The sequence below is a fragment of the Excalfactoria chinensis genome, chromosome 17, assembly GCF_039878825.1.
Source record: "Excalfactoria chinensis isolate bCotChi1 chromosome 17, bCotChi1.hap2, whole genome shotgun sequence".
Lineage (NCBI taxonomy): Eukaryota > Metazoa > Chordata > Aves > Galliformes > Phasianidae > Excalfactoria > Excalfactoria chinensis.
The window spans coordinates 404,649-422,409 of NC_092841.1; the positions used below are offsets into that span (position 1 = coordinate 404,649).

The window sequence follows — 17,761 nt, forward strand, 5'->3', positions numbered from 1 at the left end:
CCCATTCTTCTGGCTCCACTGCTGCTTGCCCTTCACATCGTCATCTGTCTTCTGTTTTAAACTTCCAGACCAGCAAACGTTGTCTGAGTGACTTTTGCTCCTCTGTCTACCCAGGGTTCTGTTAGCATGTAATGTGATCAGAATTATTCTCAGATCAAGTCTTATGTTATGCTATTAAAAAAACAAACAAACAAACAAACAGAAAAAAAAAAAAAAAAAACAAAAACAAAACTATTCTTCTACTTTTTTTTTTTTTTATATAAATATGCATAACTCCACATTATTTCACTTCACAAAGGTTTGTTATGGTTTTATATTAACATCTCAGAACTTCAAAGAGCTCTATATTACAGCAGTGGTTTCTGCATTGTTATACTTTCTCAGTAAGTTATCTTGCATAGGATTGTATAGCCTAGTGAGTTCTTTTTTTCTTGCTTCTACCAATCAGTCCCCATTTATTTTATAATAGAAACTGTCTGTTTAGTACTGATTGTTCTATAGAATAGAAAAAGTAAGAAACTGCCATGTCATCTTCTCCAAATAAATTCTTTGTTCTACTTTAAAACTGATTCTTAAAAACTTCTTCCACAAAGAAATTGTGTTATGGATCCTGCCTGATATTTTTAATTTTGCTTGCAAACAAATGGCCACTTGTTCAGAGCAGGCAGCAGCTCAGTCCTTGCATAACTTTCTCCATGAGGACTCAGAGGCATACAGATGCATTTGGGACTCCAGATAGTTCTTATTTGTGTATTTGTTTACCTGTTTATTTATTTATAAGTGATATAATGGCTTAAACTCACCAGCTTGCCAAGGTGATTTAGGACCAGCACAGACCACAGACAGCCTCAATGTACTGCATTCATTTGGAGACAGGTCCCCAGAGAAGATCATTTTTACTGTGCTAGAATAGACCATGTACTCCTTCTGCCTCTATCCCTACCCTACATTATTGTTAGTATGGAAACTGAGTTACTGTAATATGACACGATAGAGTACAGAAACTATGGAACGAGACTAAGAAAATTGTATGGGTATACAACTATAAAACTGAAAAAAAAAATCATTTGAAAATGTTCCAAAATGTTCCAAATTTACATACCTAAAGAACTGAAAAAGAACAAGCAAAAAAACACACTGCATCTGCTGCATATGCAGAGGAATCAAGGGTCTTTATTGTCTAGACATTGAGGTTATTAAGGGATAGCAACAGAGGGTTCACATTTTGTGCACCCTCAGGCCACTTTGCTGTCATTTGACATCCTCACTCTTCCTCTTCTATCTTCTTACTGTGAAACTCCCGGCTCTTTGCTCGGAGCTTGTTGACCTGTGACTCTGCAATGTCAGCCCGCTCCTCGGCTTCCTCCAGCTCGTGCTGGATCTTGCGGAACTTGGTGAGGTTGACATTGGACAGCTCCTCCTGTACAGGGAGAGGGGATATGTGGTGAGAACCGGGGTAGGGTTTTAAGTCCTCCTGCAGCCAGGTTTAGCAGGGTTCCTTGGACGAGAATACAGACCCCCTGTCTCCTGCCTACTACTGCCTAAACATAAGACTAACATAGACTTCCTCATCCTCCCTTATAAAAACTCCACTACAACAATCTACACTAGATCTTTGTTGCAACTGAGCAGCTATTTTGGGGGTTGGACTCGATGATCTCTGGAGGTCCCTGCCAACCCCTACGATTCTGTGATTCTGTGTTTTCTTGTACTCAACCCCACTAATTTGGTGCTCAGGTATAACAGTGATTTGTCCGAATAACAAGGATCCTGAAACTTCCATGAAGAATGGTATTTTCCAGATTTCTTATATTCATCACATCAGGACATGTGCAACATCAATGGAAAGCAATACTGTCTTATTTTCCCATAGATACTTACAGCCTCCTCAGCTTGTCTCTTGTAGGATTTCACCTTCGTCTGCAGTTTGTCCACCAGATCCTGGAGTCTAAGAATGTTCTTGCGATCTTCCTCAGACTAAAGCAGTTGGTAAGCCGGAAAGAGAGAAAATTGGCTTTCCCCACACCACAAAACATTTATTCATGGACTTCATGGAAAAATGAAATGGCATCCCATAGAATGGTATGTAAACACAAAGACGCATCCTGCCTTACCTGGTAGGTCAGCTCCTTCACCCTCCTCTCGTACTTGCGCACACCCTTCACAGCTTCAGCGCTGCGTTTCTGCTCAGAATCAACCTCCCCTTCCAGCTCCCGCACCTGCAATGAGAATCCCATCGTTGGAGCTTCTCTGCTCTCTCTGACCTGGGATTGCACATGGTTGCACAGATACCAGTCGTACGCACCCTGGCCTCCAGCTTCTGGATTTGCTTCTTGCCTCCCTTCAGGGCCAGCTGCTCTGCCTCATCCAGACGGAGCTGCAGGTCCTTCACTGTCTGGTCCAGGTTCTTCTTCATCCTCTCCAGGTGGGCACTGGTGTCCTGCTCCTTCTTCAGCTCTTCTGCCATCATGGCTGCCTGGAGGAGGAAGAATCACTTTGTGACTGGACAGGTTTTGAGGGAGAATGCATCCACTGTCAGCAGTAAAACAGCCCCTTAACTCACATCAGTGATGGCCTTCTTGGCCTTCTCTTCAGCATTGCGGGCTTCCTGGATGGTGTCCTCCATCTCACTCTGAATCTGGGCAATGTCTGTTTCCAATTTTTTCTTGGTATTGATCAAGCTGGTGTTCTGTAGAAGAAAAATCACACATCAGATATATCATATAATTTTTTATCATCTTTTATTTAGAGTTCTATGAGTTTTTTATATGAAGAATGACGCTTGCTGATAATAGGAATGGTAGAGGTCTGTTAAAGTTACGTATTTGCTAGAAAATGAAAATAGATTTAATGACTGGATGTTTTCAACCCATGGACTTGCCTGGGTATGGAGGAGCTGCACACGCTCACTTGCATCCATCAGTTCCTGCTCAGCCACCTTCCTTGACCTCTCTGTCTGCTCCAGTGCTGCCCGCAGCTCCTCAATCTCAGCCTGCAGCAGGTTTGCTCTGCGCTCCACCATGGCCACCTGCTCCTTCAGGTCCTCCTGCGTCCTGAGAGCATCATCCAAGTGTATCTGGGTATCCTGGTTGGAGATACGATGCACTGTGAGGAATGTTCTTCCTATTTTCATATTTCCTATTTTCCATCACTGTGAAACTGATAGAAGACAGAAAAAAATTTAGCAGTATAAGAAAATAGTGAGCACATCATCAGTTCAGACATACCTTGAGCACGCCTTGTGTGTTTCTCAGGTTCTTTTGTGCCTCTGCAGCCAGGCGGTTGGCATGGCTCAGCTGGATCTCCATTTCATTCAGATCTCCCTCCATCTTCTTCTTCAGTCTCAGGGCTTCATTCCTGCTCCTGATCTCAGCATCCAGGGTGCTCTGCATGGACTCCACAATTCTGAGGTGGTTTCTCTTCAGCTGGTCAATTTCCTCATCTTTCTCTGCTATCTTCCTGTCAATCTCAGACTTGACCTGGTTGAGCTCCAGTTGAAGGCGCAGGATCTTCCCCTCTTCATGTTCCAGGGAGGCCTAGGAAAAATAAAAATCAAATCAAACCAAACCAAAACAATACAAAATAATACAAATAAAACATCATTGAATACATGAAAAAACATTTAATGAATTAAATGGCATAGAGACTAGCGAAACCAAAATCCCGTAGAGACCATTGTATAGCATCATCAGTGCACAAAAAAAGAAAAGGATTGCCATATAATGGAAGACTGTAAATATGTTTAACACACTACACTTCCCATGCCTGGAAGTTATCCTTACACGCATATAGTTTCACAAAGGATATTATGGTTTCTAGTCTATGTTAAACAAACAACTGTGCATAACAAATTATAGCTATCAGTTAAAGAAAAAAGAATGCACCTCAGCTTCTTCCAGAGCAGCCTGGATTTCCGACTTCTCCTGCTCAATCTGCTTCTTGACTTTCTCCAGCTCATGAATCGCCTTTCCTCCCTCTGCAATCTGCTCTGTGAGGTCAGAAATCTCCTCTGTAGAAAAAAAAGAATAATCATGTGGTCAGATATAGAGCATAAAGGGAAAGGCCCTGTGACACCAGCATAAACAGGTCCCCTCCCATCACTGCAGGGACAAACCCAGTTGGAGGGGTGGGCAGGAAAGCTTCTGAGAAAGCCCTGCCAGCAACAAAGGCTGAGCGACTTACGCTGCAAGTTCTTGTTCTCACGCTTCAGCGTTTCCAGGTGGTCCAGGGACTCCTCATAGGCATTCTTCATCTTAAACAGCTCTGTGCTGAGGGACCGAGACTCCTTCTGGGAGGCCTCCAGCTCAGCCTGCGTTTCCTCGTACTTCTGCTTCCACTCCGCCAGGATCTGAGGAGCAGCAGAGTGAGTATGGATGTGGCAACCACCTTCTGCTCAGGAATCACAGGGCTGGAGCCCAGAATACCTTGTCAAAGTTCTTCTGCTTCTTGTCCAGAGCTGCGCAGGCAGCATTTGCTCTCTCCACGTCAATCATCAGGTCCTCCACCTCATTTTGCAGCCTCTGCTTTGTCTTTTCCAGGGAAGCACATTTGGCATTCACAGCTTCAACATGTTCCTCAGCATCCTGCAGGCGCTGGGCCAGCTTCTTCCTGTGAGATGAGCACAGCTAATGATTTGTGAGTAAAGAAGAGGCTATGTTTTATGGTTGATAGGATTTTCACAAAAACTTCATTTACCTCTTCATGTACTATGTAAACTAATCATGAACACTGAGTGGAATCTCTAAACCTGCTGTTATTTTCCCAATTCTTTTTCACTGTCTTGAAAAATACATTTGCCCTCTGCATCTCCCCTTCTTAGAGTGTCTTTACTATTCTCTGTATCAGGGGAATATTTTGCTTTATGTTTCTCAAATATTTATTTCACAGCAAAAAATTTACCTCATCCCATCAGTCTGTTCTAAAGCGCAGCTTAAGTTTCTTGATAGTATCTTGTTTGTCTCTTCCTATTTATCATGTTAGTCTTCCCCTTTTTTGCCCTCCTCTACTTCTTCAGCCCCCGCTTTCCCCACATACTTGGCCTCCTCCAGCTCCTCTGTGCGCTGAATAGCATCTGTCTCATATTTGGTTCTCCACTGGGCCACTTCGCTGTTGGCCTTGGACAGGGCACGCTGCAGCTCACCCTTGGCTTCCTGCTCCTCCTCATATTGTTCCCGGAGCAAGTCACAGTCATGGCGGGCAGACTGCAAGGCGTGGGCCAGGGCGTTCTTGGCCTGAGGGAGTAAACATCAGTTGGATAAGGAATACAAATATCCTCGAGAATCTCTTACAGCGAATTAATTTAACACTTCAGATGTGACCACTGGAAACATACATGTGTTACACCGAATGATAGATGAAAGACTAGCGGACAAAATGCATTAATTATACTCCCTGAAGTAATCCCTTTCCCTACTAGACAATGTGAATTTAAAGATACTTTTAGTCGTGAGCTATAAGAAATAATATTACCTTGATTTCTTCCTCTAAATGCCTCTTGAGTTCCTCAATCTGTTGGGTGAATGCCTGCTTGCCTCGAGACAGCTGAGAGATCAGAGCATCTTTCTCCTCCACCTGGCGTGAATATTCACCTGGGAAAGCATACAGAAAGGAGATTTGCTCACTTGGGACCAAAACTAAAAATTTTAAGGATGATCACCCATTCCATAAGACAGATTAGTCACTATTACCTGATTCTGTTTGCAGACGAGCTCTTTGAGTGTTAAGATCGTTGATCATGCGTTGATGCTCCTCCTCCTTTGACTTAATCTCACTCAGTTGGTCTTCTAAAGTACGACACATCTTTTCCAGGTTTGCCTGAGGAGTTCAAGAAGAATGAAAGAAAATTCATATCTACAGTAAACTGTGTAACAGCAGGATTTGCATCAGAAAAATGTGGCCAGAAGTGCAGGCTATATAATGCTCACTAGTTTTGAGTTTAAAAATACAGTTTTAAACAGAGGTATTTATTGTAACCAGGTCATACATAAAAAGGTATCATACAACATTATTTCTTTTTAATATATATCCTGTACCTTAGCTTTGGAGACAGACTCCATGTTGCTGGCCAAGTCATCAATCTCCATCTTCAGCTCACTCTTCTCCTTCTCCAGCTTCTGCTTGACTCGTTGCAGGTTGTCGATCTGCTCCCCAAGCTCCGCTGTGCTGTCCGCATGCTTCTTCCGCAGGGCGGCAGCCGTGGCCTCGTGCTGCAGCGTGGCCTCTTCGAGGTCACGGCGCATCTTCTGAAATTCTGCCTCACGCTTCTTGTTCATATCGATCTGAGCTGCTGTAGCCCCTCCTGCTTCCTCCAGGCGCTCGCTGATCTCCTCCAGCTCCCTGGATAGGTCAGACCGGTGCTTCTCTGCTTTTGCCCGAGAAGTTCGCTCTGCCTCAATTTCCTCCTCCAGTTCCTCAATGCGGGCCTGGAGAACATCATGAACCCTTCACACCCATGCCTTCCTCAAACTGATGCTTTCTGAAGGGCAGAAGGGAAGGACCAGAGACTTGCCTGCAGCTCCTTGATCTTCTTCTGTAACTGCATGCCCAGGGCTTGCTCATCCTCAATTTTGCTCTGGAACTGACTGATTTCAAAGTCTTTCCTTTGCAACAAGATAAACAGTGTTAGTGCCTGAAAAAAATATGTAAGTGTACTCACCAGCACTCAGGTGTCACATAACCATACTTACTTTTTCAGTTTCTCATCCAGCTGCTGTTTGTCATTTTCCAAATCCATTATGGTGTCCTGGGACATCTTCAGGTCTCCTTCAAGTTTCCTCTTAGCTCTCTCGAGGTCCATGCGCAGCTTCTTCTCTTGCTCCAGGGACCCTTCCAGCTAAACGGAATGAGATCATCAGTGTTCTGCCAGCCATGTTTATGTCAAAAACTGTCCTATAATAGCCATATGCTTTTGTTCTTACATCGTCCACTTGCTGCTCCAGCTTGGTTTTAGCTTTGGTCAGCGTATTGACTTTGTCCTCTTCAGCCTGCAGGTCATCCAGTGTCTGCTGATGGGCCTCTTGGAGGGCTTTCTTCTCTTTTGTCAGCTTGGCAATTGTCTCATCCAGGGCTGCCATCTCTTCTGTGAGGTTTTTCACCTTTGACAAGAGGGGATCAAGTATAATTAAGGCAAATAGTTATAAGATTCCCATAGCAGCACAGAGTTCTTTCATGGAGCGAGTGACATGTTCTGCCTTATACCTTGTTTTCAGTGGCATGCTTTTCCTTCTCAACTTTGGCCAATGTTAACTCCAGGTCATCTATATCTTTCTTCAGCTCTGAACATTCATCTTCCAGTTTCCTCTTCTTGGCTGTCAGTTCAGCATTAATTTCCTCCTCATCCTCAGCCCGTTCTGTCACCTCCTTAATTTTGGCTTCCAGCTGGATTTTGGTTTTGATGAGCTGGTCACATCTTTCTTCAGCATCAGCCAAGGCATCAGCTTCCTGAGGGGAAAATAATTTATTTTGAAGATGTCTGGTTTTAACGAAAGAAGAAAGGCTATTTAATTCTCAAGTAATAGATGAGGACAGTTATATTATTTCTTTTGCAAAGCTGATATTGGGCAGTTACAATTTAAAATAGAAAATTTGAATAAGGTTTCAACTTTTTCAGACCTTTTACATCACCAGATACAGTGTTTAGTTCTTGTATGTTAGTAGGTTATTGGATTAGTTTTATATTGATTGTTCAAATGTGCCAGTAATTTATGGCTTATCATAATTTTTCATTTTTCATTATTTCAAAGTCACGTGGATGTACTGAGAAATGTAAATACTTCTTAGTTCATCCATCACTGAGAAAATAATTTCAAATTTATGTTGATTTTTCTAGTACACACTAAGAGGCTTTCTTTTTGTATCCTGAAAATGTGTTTGAAATTAATGTCACTAAATGAGTGCTTACATGAAAGCCAGATAAGTGACACCAGTTAAGAGACTTATGCACAGCTGTTACACTTAGCAGACACTAACTACTACTGAATCAGACACTTCAGCACAAAGATATTGTTTAAAAATGATCTGGAGGCCAAATAGCATTGGACACAAAGCAGATGTACCATGGGATTTCCACACACATAATCTGAGATCAGTAGCTCAGCAGACATGCCATAAGAAATCACATCAGGCAATTAACAATAACACTAACAGGCTATAACTCAGCTGAGGTGCAGTAGTTGTCAATGGAATGATTGTCCCACTCCACTAAGTAAATAGCAGAGACTATTACATTTGATGCCATGAACTTGCATAAAGATGCTACATATAAGAGTGAAATTTGAATTTTATTTTTAAGCTGGAACATCAGTTTTTAATAGGAACACTGAGTGTGGAATGGAAGTGGCCTGAATTTTACCTTCAGATACATGGTATTTGGCTTAAAATATTTACTAAAGCAGTTTACAGTGTAGTTCACACTCCTAAAGAAGGCTCAGAACTTATTCAGTGACTTTCCTTAATTAATAAAAAAATAAAATAATGATTCTCACAGCCTGCACTTGGAGCTGCAGATCATTTTTCTCCTGCACCAGCTTCACCATTTTCTCCTCCAGCTCCTTCCTCTTTGCCTCAGACTTTGCAAGCTCTTCCTTAGTCTTCTCAAACTCTTCCTTCATATTGGCCATCTCCTTCTCAGACTCGGCGCTCTTCAGCAGGGGCTTGATCTTGAAGAACAGCTTCATCCAGGGCCAGTGCTTGACATTCATGAATGCACGAACATTGTACTGGATGCAGAAGATGGACTCCCTGAAGCACAGTTAAAATGCACATTAGATTCTTTTGTGTGATGTGATCATCCACACTTTCCCCGAAGTACAGTGCCTTTAAGTGAGGATGGGGAACACCTACCTCCTCTCCACCATTCTCTGGTACTCCACTCTCATCAGGAAGCCCCTGCACCTGGCCTGTGTGCGAGTGATAAGCTGTGCCAGCTTCTCATCCCTCATCTCCTCCAGGAGTCCCAGCAGTCCAGCTTTGAAGAACACCTGAAGACAGGGAACATTGCAGCACATCACTGTCAGGTGGAACAAAACACAGACATAGGGACTGAGTTGAGAAGACCTGGTACCTTGGTGTGACCAAATTTGTACTGGGTGTGGTCCACATCGATTGACCCAAGAAGCTTCTCAGAAGCTTTCTTGCTATCAATGAACTGTCCCTCAGGGATGGCACTGGCATTAAGTACCTTGTACCTGTGACAAGCAAAAGAGGAAGTTAAGGCCATTCTTCCCAGATTCTAACACCATGCAAAAAGGCAGACTGCTCTTACCTCTGCTTAAAGTCTGCATAGAGGACTCTGCTGGGAAATCCTTTCCTGCAAATCCTGATCCCCTCCAGCACACCGTTACAGCGCAGCTGATGCAGCACCAGTTCATGTTCCATGGCACCTGACAATTTTACAAATGAATACCACTCTTTCCACCATCACAGGAAATGACTTCAGTGTCTCTGCTGGACCATCTTACCAGGTGTTTTCGTTTCATTTGGGATGATGCAGCGCACAAAATGAGGGTGAGTACTCCGTAGGTTGGTCATCAGTTTGTTTAGGTTCTCCTGTGGGAACATGTCTAGAAAGTTAGATTAAAATTTTTTACTTCTACACACTGTGTATCTAGGTGAAAAAGAACATAATGAATCTTTGGAGATTGTAGCTTTCAGATCAAAAATTTAAATTTAACGAAATCTCCTATGTAAGTATATATTCTTATTCATGGAAAGTTTATATCTCTGTACCATAATCTGGAGGAAACAAAAAAATGACAATCCATAATTATGGTTTTTACCACATCATGGGTAAAACAAAAGTTTTCATAGAGAACATAAGTGAAATTTTGAAACAAATTCAGGGGGCCAGCCAAAGAGTACTGAAAACATATCAGAAATGTGAGCAGAAAATGAGGAAGAAAACGCAGTTTTCATCTGCCCAATTTATACTTATGCGTTTTTCATCATAAAACAATGGTTGTGAGAAGAATGGAAGTTCATACTACTGAGATCCGTGACTGTTTTCATGTCATTATAGTGATAATAAAATTCATACTTTACCCGGAAAAGAGCTGAGACAGTCTGGAAAGAAGAACCCTTCTTCTTGCCACCTTTCTTGCCACCACCACCACCACCACTAGCCTCTTCAAAAACAAATGTATTTTATAAGTCATTTTTGTAGAGTAAATCTTTACATTTTATGAAGGTGAGAACTTCAGAATTTTAGAAATCTGACCTGCTTCTGCTCCACCATAGTTGGCAAACAGTAAGGCCAGTGTCTTCACAGATGACTTCTGATACAACCCAATGACAGTTTCATTCAGGGGGTCCTTGTTCTTCTCAAGCCAACCAGTGATATTATAGTCCACTGTGCCAGCGTAGTGCACCAGGGAGAAGTGGGCCTCAGCCTTGCCTTTGGCAGGCTTGGGCTTCTGGAAGTTGCTGGACTTGCCCAGATGCTGGTCATAGAGCTTGTTCTTGAAAGAGGTGTCAGTTGCCTTGGGGAACATGCACTCCTCTTCCAGGATGGAGAAGATGCCCATGGGCTGGAAACATTACAATACATAAAATAGAATATTATATAGGATATAATATAATCACCATTTGGTCTTCAAGTGAAAGCAGTAAAAGAGGAAGATGAAGAAGAAACTTACATCCTTGATGTGATGTAAATTTCATTCTAAAAAGTGAGTTTACATGACCTGCAGTTCACCTTCTTGACTCTTACTTTGCCATGATAATTTAGGAATTTTTTTAATGTGAAAAGGTTTAAAAAATCATGAAATCAATGATTACATTTAAAAATGTCTTTTACAAATGCTTCCATTTTATGTTTAGTTCATTTTTATACTTTCAACTGACTACCTAAATTGTACAGCACTATAAGAAATATCTTTCATTCTGTTGTAGTAAAAGGAGAGGCACAGACTGTACCATACTATGAATCATCAAGAAAAACAATGTATTGTTCACAAATAAATTAATTCCAGATCCTTAAGAAAATGCATTTATTTTACTTTAGGAGATGTTTTATGTTTTTGAAATAATATTCTTTATTAAAGTAATCAGAGACATCTTGCATGCAGAGAAGGTGAGTAAAGGATGACTTCCATAGTTATTCGTGAACACCGTAATGAAAAACAAGTAGATGTTAGGAGATCCTTCACTAACTAAAAATGAGTGGAGGGCTTTTTTGATAGTTAATAAACTCCGACTATTAGCTTCTGAAAATGCAGGACATTTTGAATTAAAAATTTACCTTTTCAATTAGCTCAATGCAAGCAGCCAGGTCCATCCCAAAGTCAATGAACTCCCATTCAATGCCTTCCTTCTTGTATTCCTCCTGTTCCAGCACGAACATGTGGTGGTTGAAGAACTGTTGCAGTTTCTCATTGGTGAAGTTGATGCACAGCTGCTCCAAGCTGTTGAACTTCCGTGTGACAAAAACAAAACAAAATATAACAAAACAAAACAAACAACATGTCAGTTATTAAGATGAGCTACTACTGTGTGATTTCTTCATAGTTCTTAATCTTTATACACCTCTCTTAATAAAACATAATTAACAAATAATTAAAACATTTACAGCACTGAATCACAGCAAGACCAATAAGCAATTCCCCAAAGAAATACCAATTTAATGAGCAGGATTCTTGATGAATTTCCTAAAATTAATAACGTACTTCTGCATTTCTTTATTCAGACAAAAAGATGACTGTATTCTTTCAGTTTTAATTACCCAATCTCTCTGATCAGCCACTAATCCAGTAATTTGTTTGCCTTTTAAATGAATCACACATCTTCAACCTATTATATATTTGCCACTGGATTTCCAAATCTTAAGATCTGGATCCCTGAGCTCTTTAAATGTATTTATATTTACATACATATATGTATGCATGGGTTTTTGTTTGTTTGGGTGTTTGTTTTTTTGTTTTGTTTTGTGTTGTTGTTGTTTGTTTGTTTTGTTTTGTTTTGTTTTGTTTTTTTGTAATTTTTATCATTACTTTAAGGTAAGTATTAAAATATTACTGCAGATAGAATTGTAACTGCTACTTCTATGCAAACAACATAACAGTTATTTCAGAGAGTGGTGAGGCACTGGAACAGGTTGTCCAGAGAAGTTGCAGATGTCCCATTTCTGGAGGTGTTCAAGGCCAGGTTGGATGGAGCCCTGGGCAGCCTGATCTGGTGAGGGTAATGAGCTCAAGGCAGGGGCAGTTGCAAAATGATGAAGATATTTAGAATATTGTTTGGAAACCTCTGACATTATAATCTCACTCTCTAAAAGCAGACCTCAGACATGTACATCTTACATCAAATATCTCAAAGCCAGCAATGTCCAGGACACCAATGAAATACTGCCTGGGCTGCTTGGTATCCAACTGTTGGTTGATGCGAACAACCATCCACAAGAACATCTTCTCATAGACAGCTTTTGCCAGAGCACCAACTGAGTTGTTCACCTAAAACAAAGAAGAGTACAGCAGAAGAAAAATCAATATATAAAGCAAAATGTGCCAGTCTTACAAGCCAGAAGTTCCCATGCATCACATGTTTCTTACCTGCTGCACAGTTTGACCCTTGGTCACATACTCATTCCCAACCTTGACACGGGGATAGCAAAGGGCCTTGAGCAGGTCTGCTGAGTTCAGACCCATCAGATAAGCAGCCTTGTCAGCAACTAAATACCAGGAGAAGGAGACAGAAAGAAAAATTAAGATTAGCAAGATATGCAGCATACTGAGTAATAAACCTTTTCTGAAGCTACTGCTGTATCAAATGTTCTTGTGATCAACTTCTGCTTGCTGTATCTCACAGGATGTATGGCAGTCACTGAATGAAATATCATCCTTGTTTTGAACATCATTCAGAGTAGGATGCTTACAGTGGTATTTGTGTTTTTTCAAATCTTCCCCAAATCATCCAGAAACAAATTCTTTACTAAAAAATCACACTGGAAAGTGAAGTTTTCCCTTCTATCCAGAGTTAATTGGTATCTATAAGCCTTGAACAAAACCACCAAGGTGTTATGAGGATTGCTGCCTGATTGTAATCCAAAGCATATACTTAGGCACTTGGGCTCCCTGCACATTTCTTCAGCAGCAAAAATAGCTTTCAAAAGAAATGCATTCCAAAATCACTGGCAAAAATTGGTTGCCCCTTTTTTGAGCCTGGTTATTACAGCTTTAGTGAAATGGCAGATGCATTCATTCAGCCAGGATCAAAACCTCAAAATCTAGTCCTGAAGCTGACCATCTCAAAACATTCTTTGGAAGAAGTGTTCAGAGCTTAATTTATTTAAGTCATGTCTACATTGTATGATATTCAAGTCATTAAGTAATCAGCTGAGAAACAGAAGATCTAAGTCACTTCTTCCCTAGCCTATTGTATGTACCTATGCTTCACTTAGACTGCTGTTCAAAGAATTCTGTTATGCAAGGATAGCTTCAAGTTTGAATGACTATAAGAGAAGAAATTAGAGTACTCTTTATTCTTGAGAAAGAAAAAATAAGCATAATAATAATAATTTTTTAAATCTCTATTATGTGCTTTGTAAATGGTGAATTTAGTGTACCTACTTTATCAGGGAAAAAAAAGCAACTAGAAATGTGTTTTCTGAAAACAATGGTTATCCAATGGTGAGCACATCAGACTGTGCTATCTAAAACTATGAAAGCCCAGGATTTAATTTAGGGAAACACAGACAGTTCATACATCAAAGATCAGGTAGTCCTTGAAAAAAAGGGATAGCAGTTTTATACTATCTCCGTTGGATACCAGCTCCATCTAGATACTTTTTTTCACAGATTTCCAATCTTCTATCTTTCAAAATACTGTTACTATTGAACCTACTCCCAATAGGTCAACAACAGAGTTTGCTAGTACCTTCTGTGCCATCTGGCTCTGCTTGTTCTTCTCTTTGTTTCTGCTTGAACTTCAGGTTTCCATAGTGCATGACAGCTCCTGTCAGCTTGTAAATAGCCACTTTTTCATCAGCAGTAAAGCCCAGGATGTCAATGGCACTCTACAACAGAAAATATAAAATAAAAAAAATTGTCTGGGAGAGATTACAATAGACACAGCATTTTTAAATGTTACTTACATCTGTAGCCATCAGCTCCTCTTGATCATTAATGCTGGGAACAGTGATCTCACCTTGACTGACAAAGTGATAGTCATATGGATTTGTGGTAATTAGAAGCATGTCTGAAAGTAAGAAGAAGGAACATGCAGGTTTAGTTCAATCAAGTATATAACCGCATGAGCTGATGCTCAGCAATCTTCTCCAAGTTAGTCATCATTCCTACCAATTAGCTCTGGCTTCTTGTTGGACATAATTTGATAAAATATGTGGTAGCTTCTTTCTGCCTTCAGCTGAAAAGTGACTCTAGACTTCTCCAACAGATCTGAGGGGAAAACAGAAAGATTAGAAACATGAAGAAACAGCAAAAGAGAAAGCAGGGAGAAGGTATGAAGAGGGAAGGGTAAAAAGGATAGATGGATACTGATGAGTGAACATATGAATAGTTGAGGAAAGTGTCTTACATGTTTCAATATCTGCAGAAGCTAGTTTTCCTGTGGCACCAAAGTGAATTCTGATGAATTTCCCCTTTGAATGGATAAAAATTGTCTTAAAATTTATGTAAAAAAATGCATCTGAAATGGTGAATTTTGCTCTTTTTTGGGTGCCAGATTTCTTATTAAAAATATTTTCTTATGAGTCACATATATTTTCAACACTAAGATAAAGTATTCTAAATTTTTGTGTACAAAAAAATAAATAAATAAATAAATAGAGACACAGCTGTATATCTAATGTATGCTGAGCATACATATGGAAAGTAATGAGTGGATTTCACTAGCCCACTTATGCCTTATTCCAAACACTTCTAATTCTGTCTTGCCCACTGACAACAGCCATCTGAATTATATGAGAATATCCATTTAACTAGTACACTGAGTAAATCTGTTTTGGTATCAAATAAGTGATTTAAGTTGTGATTAAATCAATTTGATATGAAGCAAAGATATATTCAGGTAGAAGCTTCTTTTCTTCCTTGCTTCCTTCCCTCCTTCCCTCCTTCTTTCACTCCCTCTTTTTCTGTTTGTGTGTCTTGTAGTAACTGAACAGAAATATGATGAAAGGTTAAAGAATATTGTATAAAAACAGTGCAGGAAAATGAGTATGTGATCTCTTAATTTAATATCTATTTTGATGCAATACAGATAATTTTTTCCATAGAAGCACTGATTTCAAAATTTCATTAACTAACATCAGGGTAAGTGTTAAAATCATGCTAAGAAAATTCAGTTTTACACTTGTAAAACCCATGGCTGAACAACGGGAAAGAACTGCCATAAATTCCTGCTTATTATATCTCAGAAAAAATTTGCTTAAACAAAACTCACAAAGCGTGAGGAGTTGTCATTCCTCACAGTCTTGGCATTTCCAAAGGCCTCCAGCAATGGGTTGGCGCTGATGATTTGATCCTCAAGCGTTCCCTATGGGATGATAATTGTTACTGGCTATACTTTCTAAAAACGAGAAACAGAAGAAAGCATTGATTCAAGCCAGTATCTCTCTCATAATGTACCTGCATTTTGCCAGGCTGCTCCTCCTTCTTCTTCTCCCCACTAGCTGCAATTGTTGCAAAGTACTGGATGACACGTTTCGTGTTCACAGTCTTCCCTGCACCGGATTCTCCGCTGTCAGGCCAAACAGAGAAGCAGAGAGCGTGAGGTCAGGGAGAAGGTCCCCTGGCACAGGGCAGCCCCGCAGGGACCCGAGCAGGGAGCGTACTTACGTGATCAGGATTGACTGATTCTCGCGATCTGTGAAAGAGACAGAAATACAGGACATAAAACACAATGAATAAGAAGCACTGGAACACAGGTAAGTTTAAGTGAATTAAAATTTAAGATCACTAAGGTCAAGCATTACATCTAAAGTACAAAGACAAACCAGTGAGAAATTCATATCCAGATTAGTTTCAATTCCTTTAAATTAAAAAGAAACAAAAAAAAAAAAAAAAAAAAAAAAAAAAAAAGTGGGGGCAGAAAAGGAAGAATTCTTCCTCTGAATTCAACCTTGTCTTTCATTTCAAATAGGAAAAAGAATGCTGTGAAGATAGAAAAGCTTAGAACTGTGTGAACCAAAACAATGAAATATTTGAAAAATTCATACTTCTGCTATAGAATTTCAAAGAACCACGGAATAAGGTAAGAAGGGTTATCATCATCCACCTTGCCAAAGCAGGGCCTCCCAGAACAGGTCATCCAAGGTGGTATTTAGCTTTTGAATATCTCCAATGATCCATACTCTACAACCTCAGCTCACTGGTATAGTCCTCAATCACTTGCATAGGAAAGAAGTGTTTCCTAATGATGAGAGAATACCCACACGTGTTTCAGTTTGTGTCCCTTGCCCCTTGTCTTCTTCCTGTGCACCAATGATAAGATCCTGGCTCTGTTCTCTTTGCATTCTCCCTTCAAGTTTTTATATCCATTGAAAAGATCTCCCCCAAGCCTTCTCTTCTTCAGGCTAAAAATCTCAGCTCTTTCAGCCTTTCCACATATGTGATATGCTCCAGTCCCTTCATCAGCTTGGTAGCTTTTCACTGGACTCATTCCAACACCTCCACATCTCTCTCATACTGGGGAGCCCAAAACTGCTCACAGTTCTCCATGTGTGGCACATCAGTGCTAACTAAGAGGAAAGATTGCCTCCTTAAATCTGTTGATAATGGTTTTCCTAATGGAGTCCATTTTATCCCTAGCCTTCCTTCTCTGTGGAAAGGGCACATTGCTGTCACATATTCAAGAGAATTCTCCTTTGTAAGAATTTTGTGAAGCAGTCACTCTAAGATAGATGGATTCACTCACCAGTCAACATGAACTGATAGGCATTGTCAGAGATGGAGAAGATGTGTGGAGGAGCCTCCTGGCGCTTTTTGCCTCGGTAGGCCAACACCACCTCCGGGTTGTACACCGGCAGCCACTTGTAGGGGTTGACAGTGACACAGAAGAGGCCCGAGTAGGTCTGCGAGGAAGGGACACAGCACGTTGGCTTCCACTCAGCCTGGCACAGCAGTCCTCCCCAGCTACGCTACCCCAGGAAGAGCTGCTGGTACTTACGTAGATCATCCAGGCTGCATAACGCTCTTTGAGGTTGTACAGCACAGCGGGTTCATGGAGGTGGGTCATCATGGCCATGTCCTCAATTTTATCATACTTGGGAGGGTTCATGGAGAAGATTTGATCTTCCTTCACAGTTAGAGTCTGCCAAAGAAAAGACAGATCCCTGCATGTCAGCTCAGAGACCACTGCTGGGAATTAAATTCACACTGTAAATCTTGTCTTTCACTCACTTCTCCACCTTCAGTCTTGACAGTGACCTTCCCCGTTTCTTTGCTCTGGATTGTCCCTTTCACAAAGGATTCTTTGGGATGTACCACAAAGACTGATGACTTGGCATCAAAAGGCTTGTTCTGGGCCTCAATTCTTTCCTTCTCTGACTTTCGAAGATAAGGGGCAGCCTCCCCAAAAGCGGCCATCTCAGCATCTGGAGAAGCCATGGCTGCTCTTCACTGAAGGCACCTCAGCAGAAAATTCTAATGGGGAGAAATAATGTAACACAATTTATATCTTTTCTGTAAGACTGGGAAAACTTCCTTATTCCACGTCTTTCACCATGTCATGTGTTTCTTCTTCATACTCCAGTATTTAAAACAACTAAAATGACCTAACTGAAATCCTAGTCTGTATGTTGAATCAAACAACA

General features: G+C 40.7%; 1 protein-coding gene across 1 annotated transcript; it reads right to left on the minus strand.

Moving 5' to 3' along the window:
* Positions 1-1,264: 1,264 nt before the first annotated feature.
* LOC140260021 (myosin heavy chain, skeletal muscle, adult-like) lies at positions 1,265-17,555 on the minus strand. The gene is made up of 38 exons (XM_072351929.1): positions 17,349-17,555; positions 17,116-17,259; positions 16,864-17,020; positions 15,786-15,813; positions 15,576-15,687; positions 15,391-15,483; positions 14,527-14,590; positions 14,289-14,387; positions 14,084-14,187; positions 13,867-14,005; positions 12,543-12,661; positions 12,294-12,443; positions 11,237-11,407; positions 10,214-10,523; positions 10,039-10,121; positions 9,459-9,546; positions 9,263-9,380; positions 9,062-9,185; positions 8,842-8,978; positions 8,484-8,739; positions 7,198-7,440; positions 6,918-7,094; positions 6,687-6,832; positions 6,509-6,599; positions 6,033-6,422; positions 5,688-5,814; positions 5,470-5,588; positions 5,035-5,231; positions 4,425-4,608; positions 4,183-4,348; positions 3,885-4,009; positions 3,228-3,536; positions 2,882-3,085; positions 2,564-2,689; positions 2,306-2,476; positions 2,115-2,219; positions 1,882-1,977; positions 1,265-1,420 (listed from the first exon to the last, which is right to left on the minus strand). The coding sequence occupies exons 1-38, from the start codon at positions 17,553-17,555 to the stop codon at positions 1,265-1,267; spliced, it is 5,835 nt and encodes a 1,944-aa protein (XP_072208030.1).
* Positions 17,556-17,761: the final 206 nt, after the last annotated feature.

Bases quoted from the DNA above. Each gene is read 5' to 3' on its own strand.
- LOC140260021 (XM_072351929.1), bottom strand. From the start codon at position 17,555: ATGGCTTCTCCAGATGCTGAGATGGCCGCTTTTGGGGAGGCTGCCCCT. The intron at 14,591-15,390 runs GTGAGTTTTGTT...ATCCATTCAAAG, and splicing joins ATGACAACTCCTCACGCTTT to GGGAAATTCATCAGAATTCA. The intron at 5,815-6,032 runs GTACAGGATATA...TGAACTCCTCAG, and splicing joins AGTCTGTCTCCAAAGCTAAG to GCAAACCTGGAAAAGATGTG.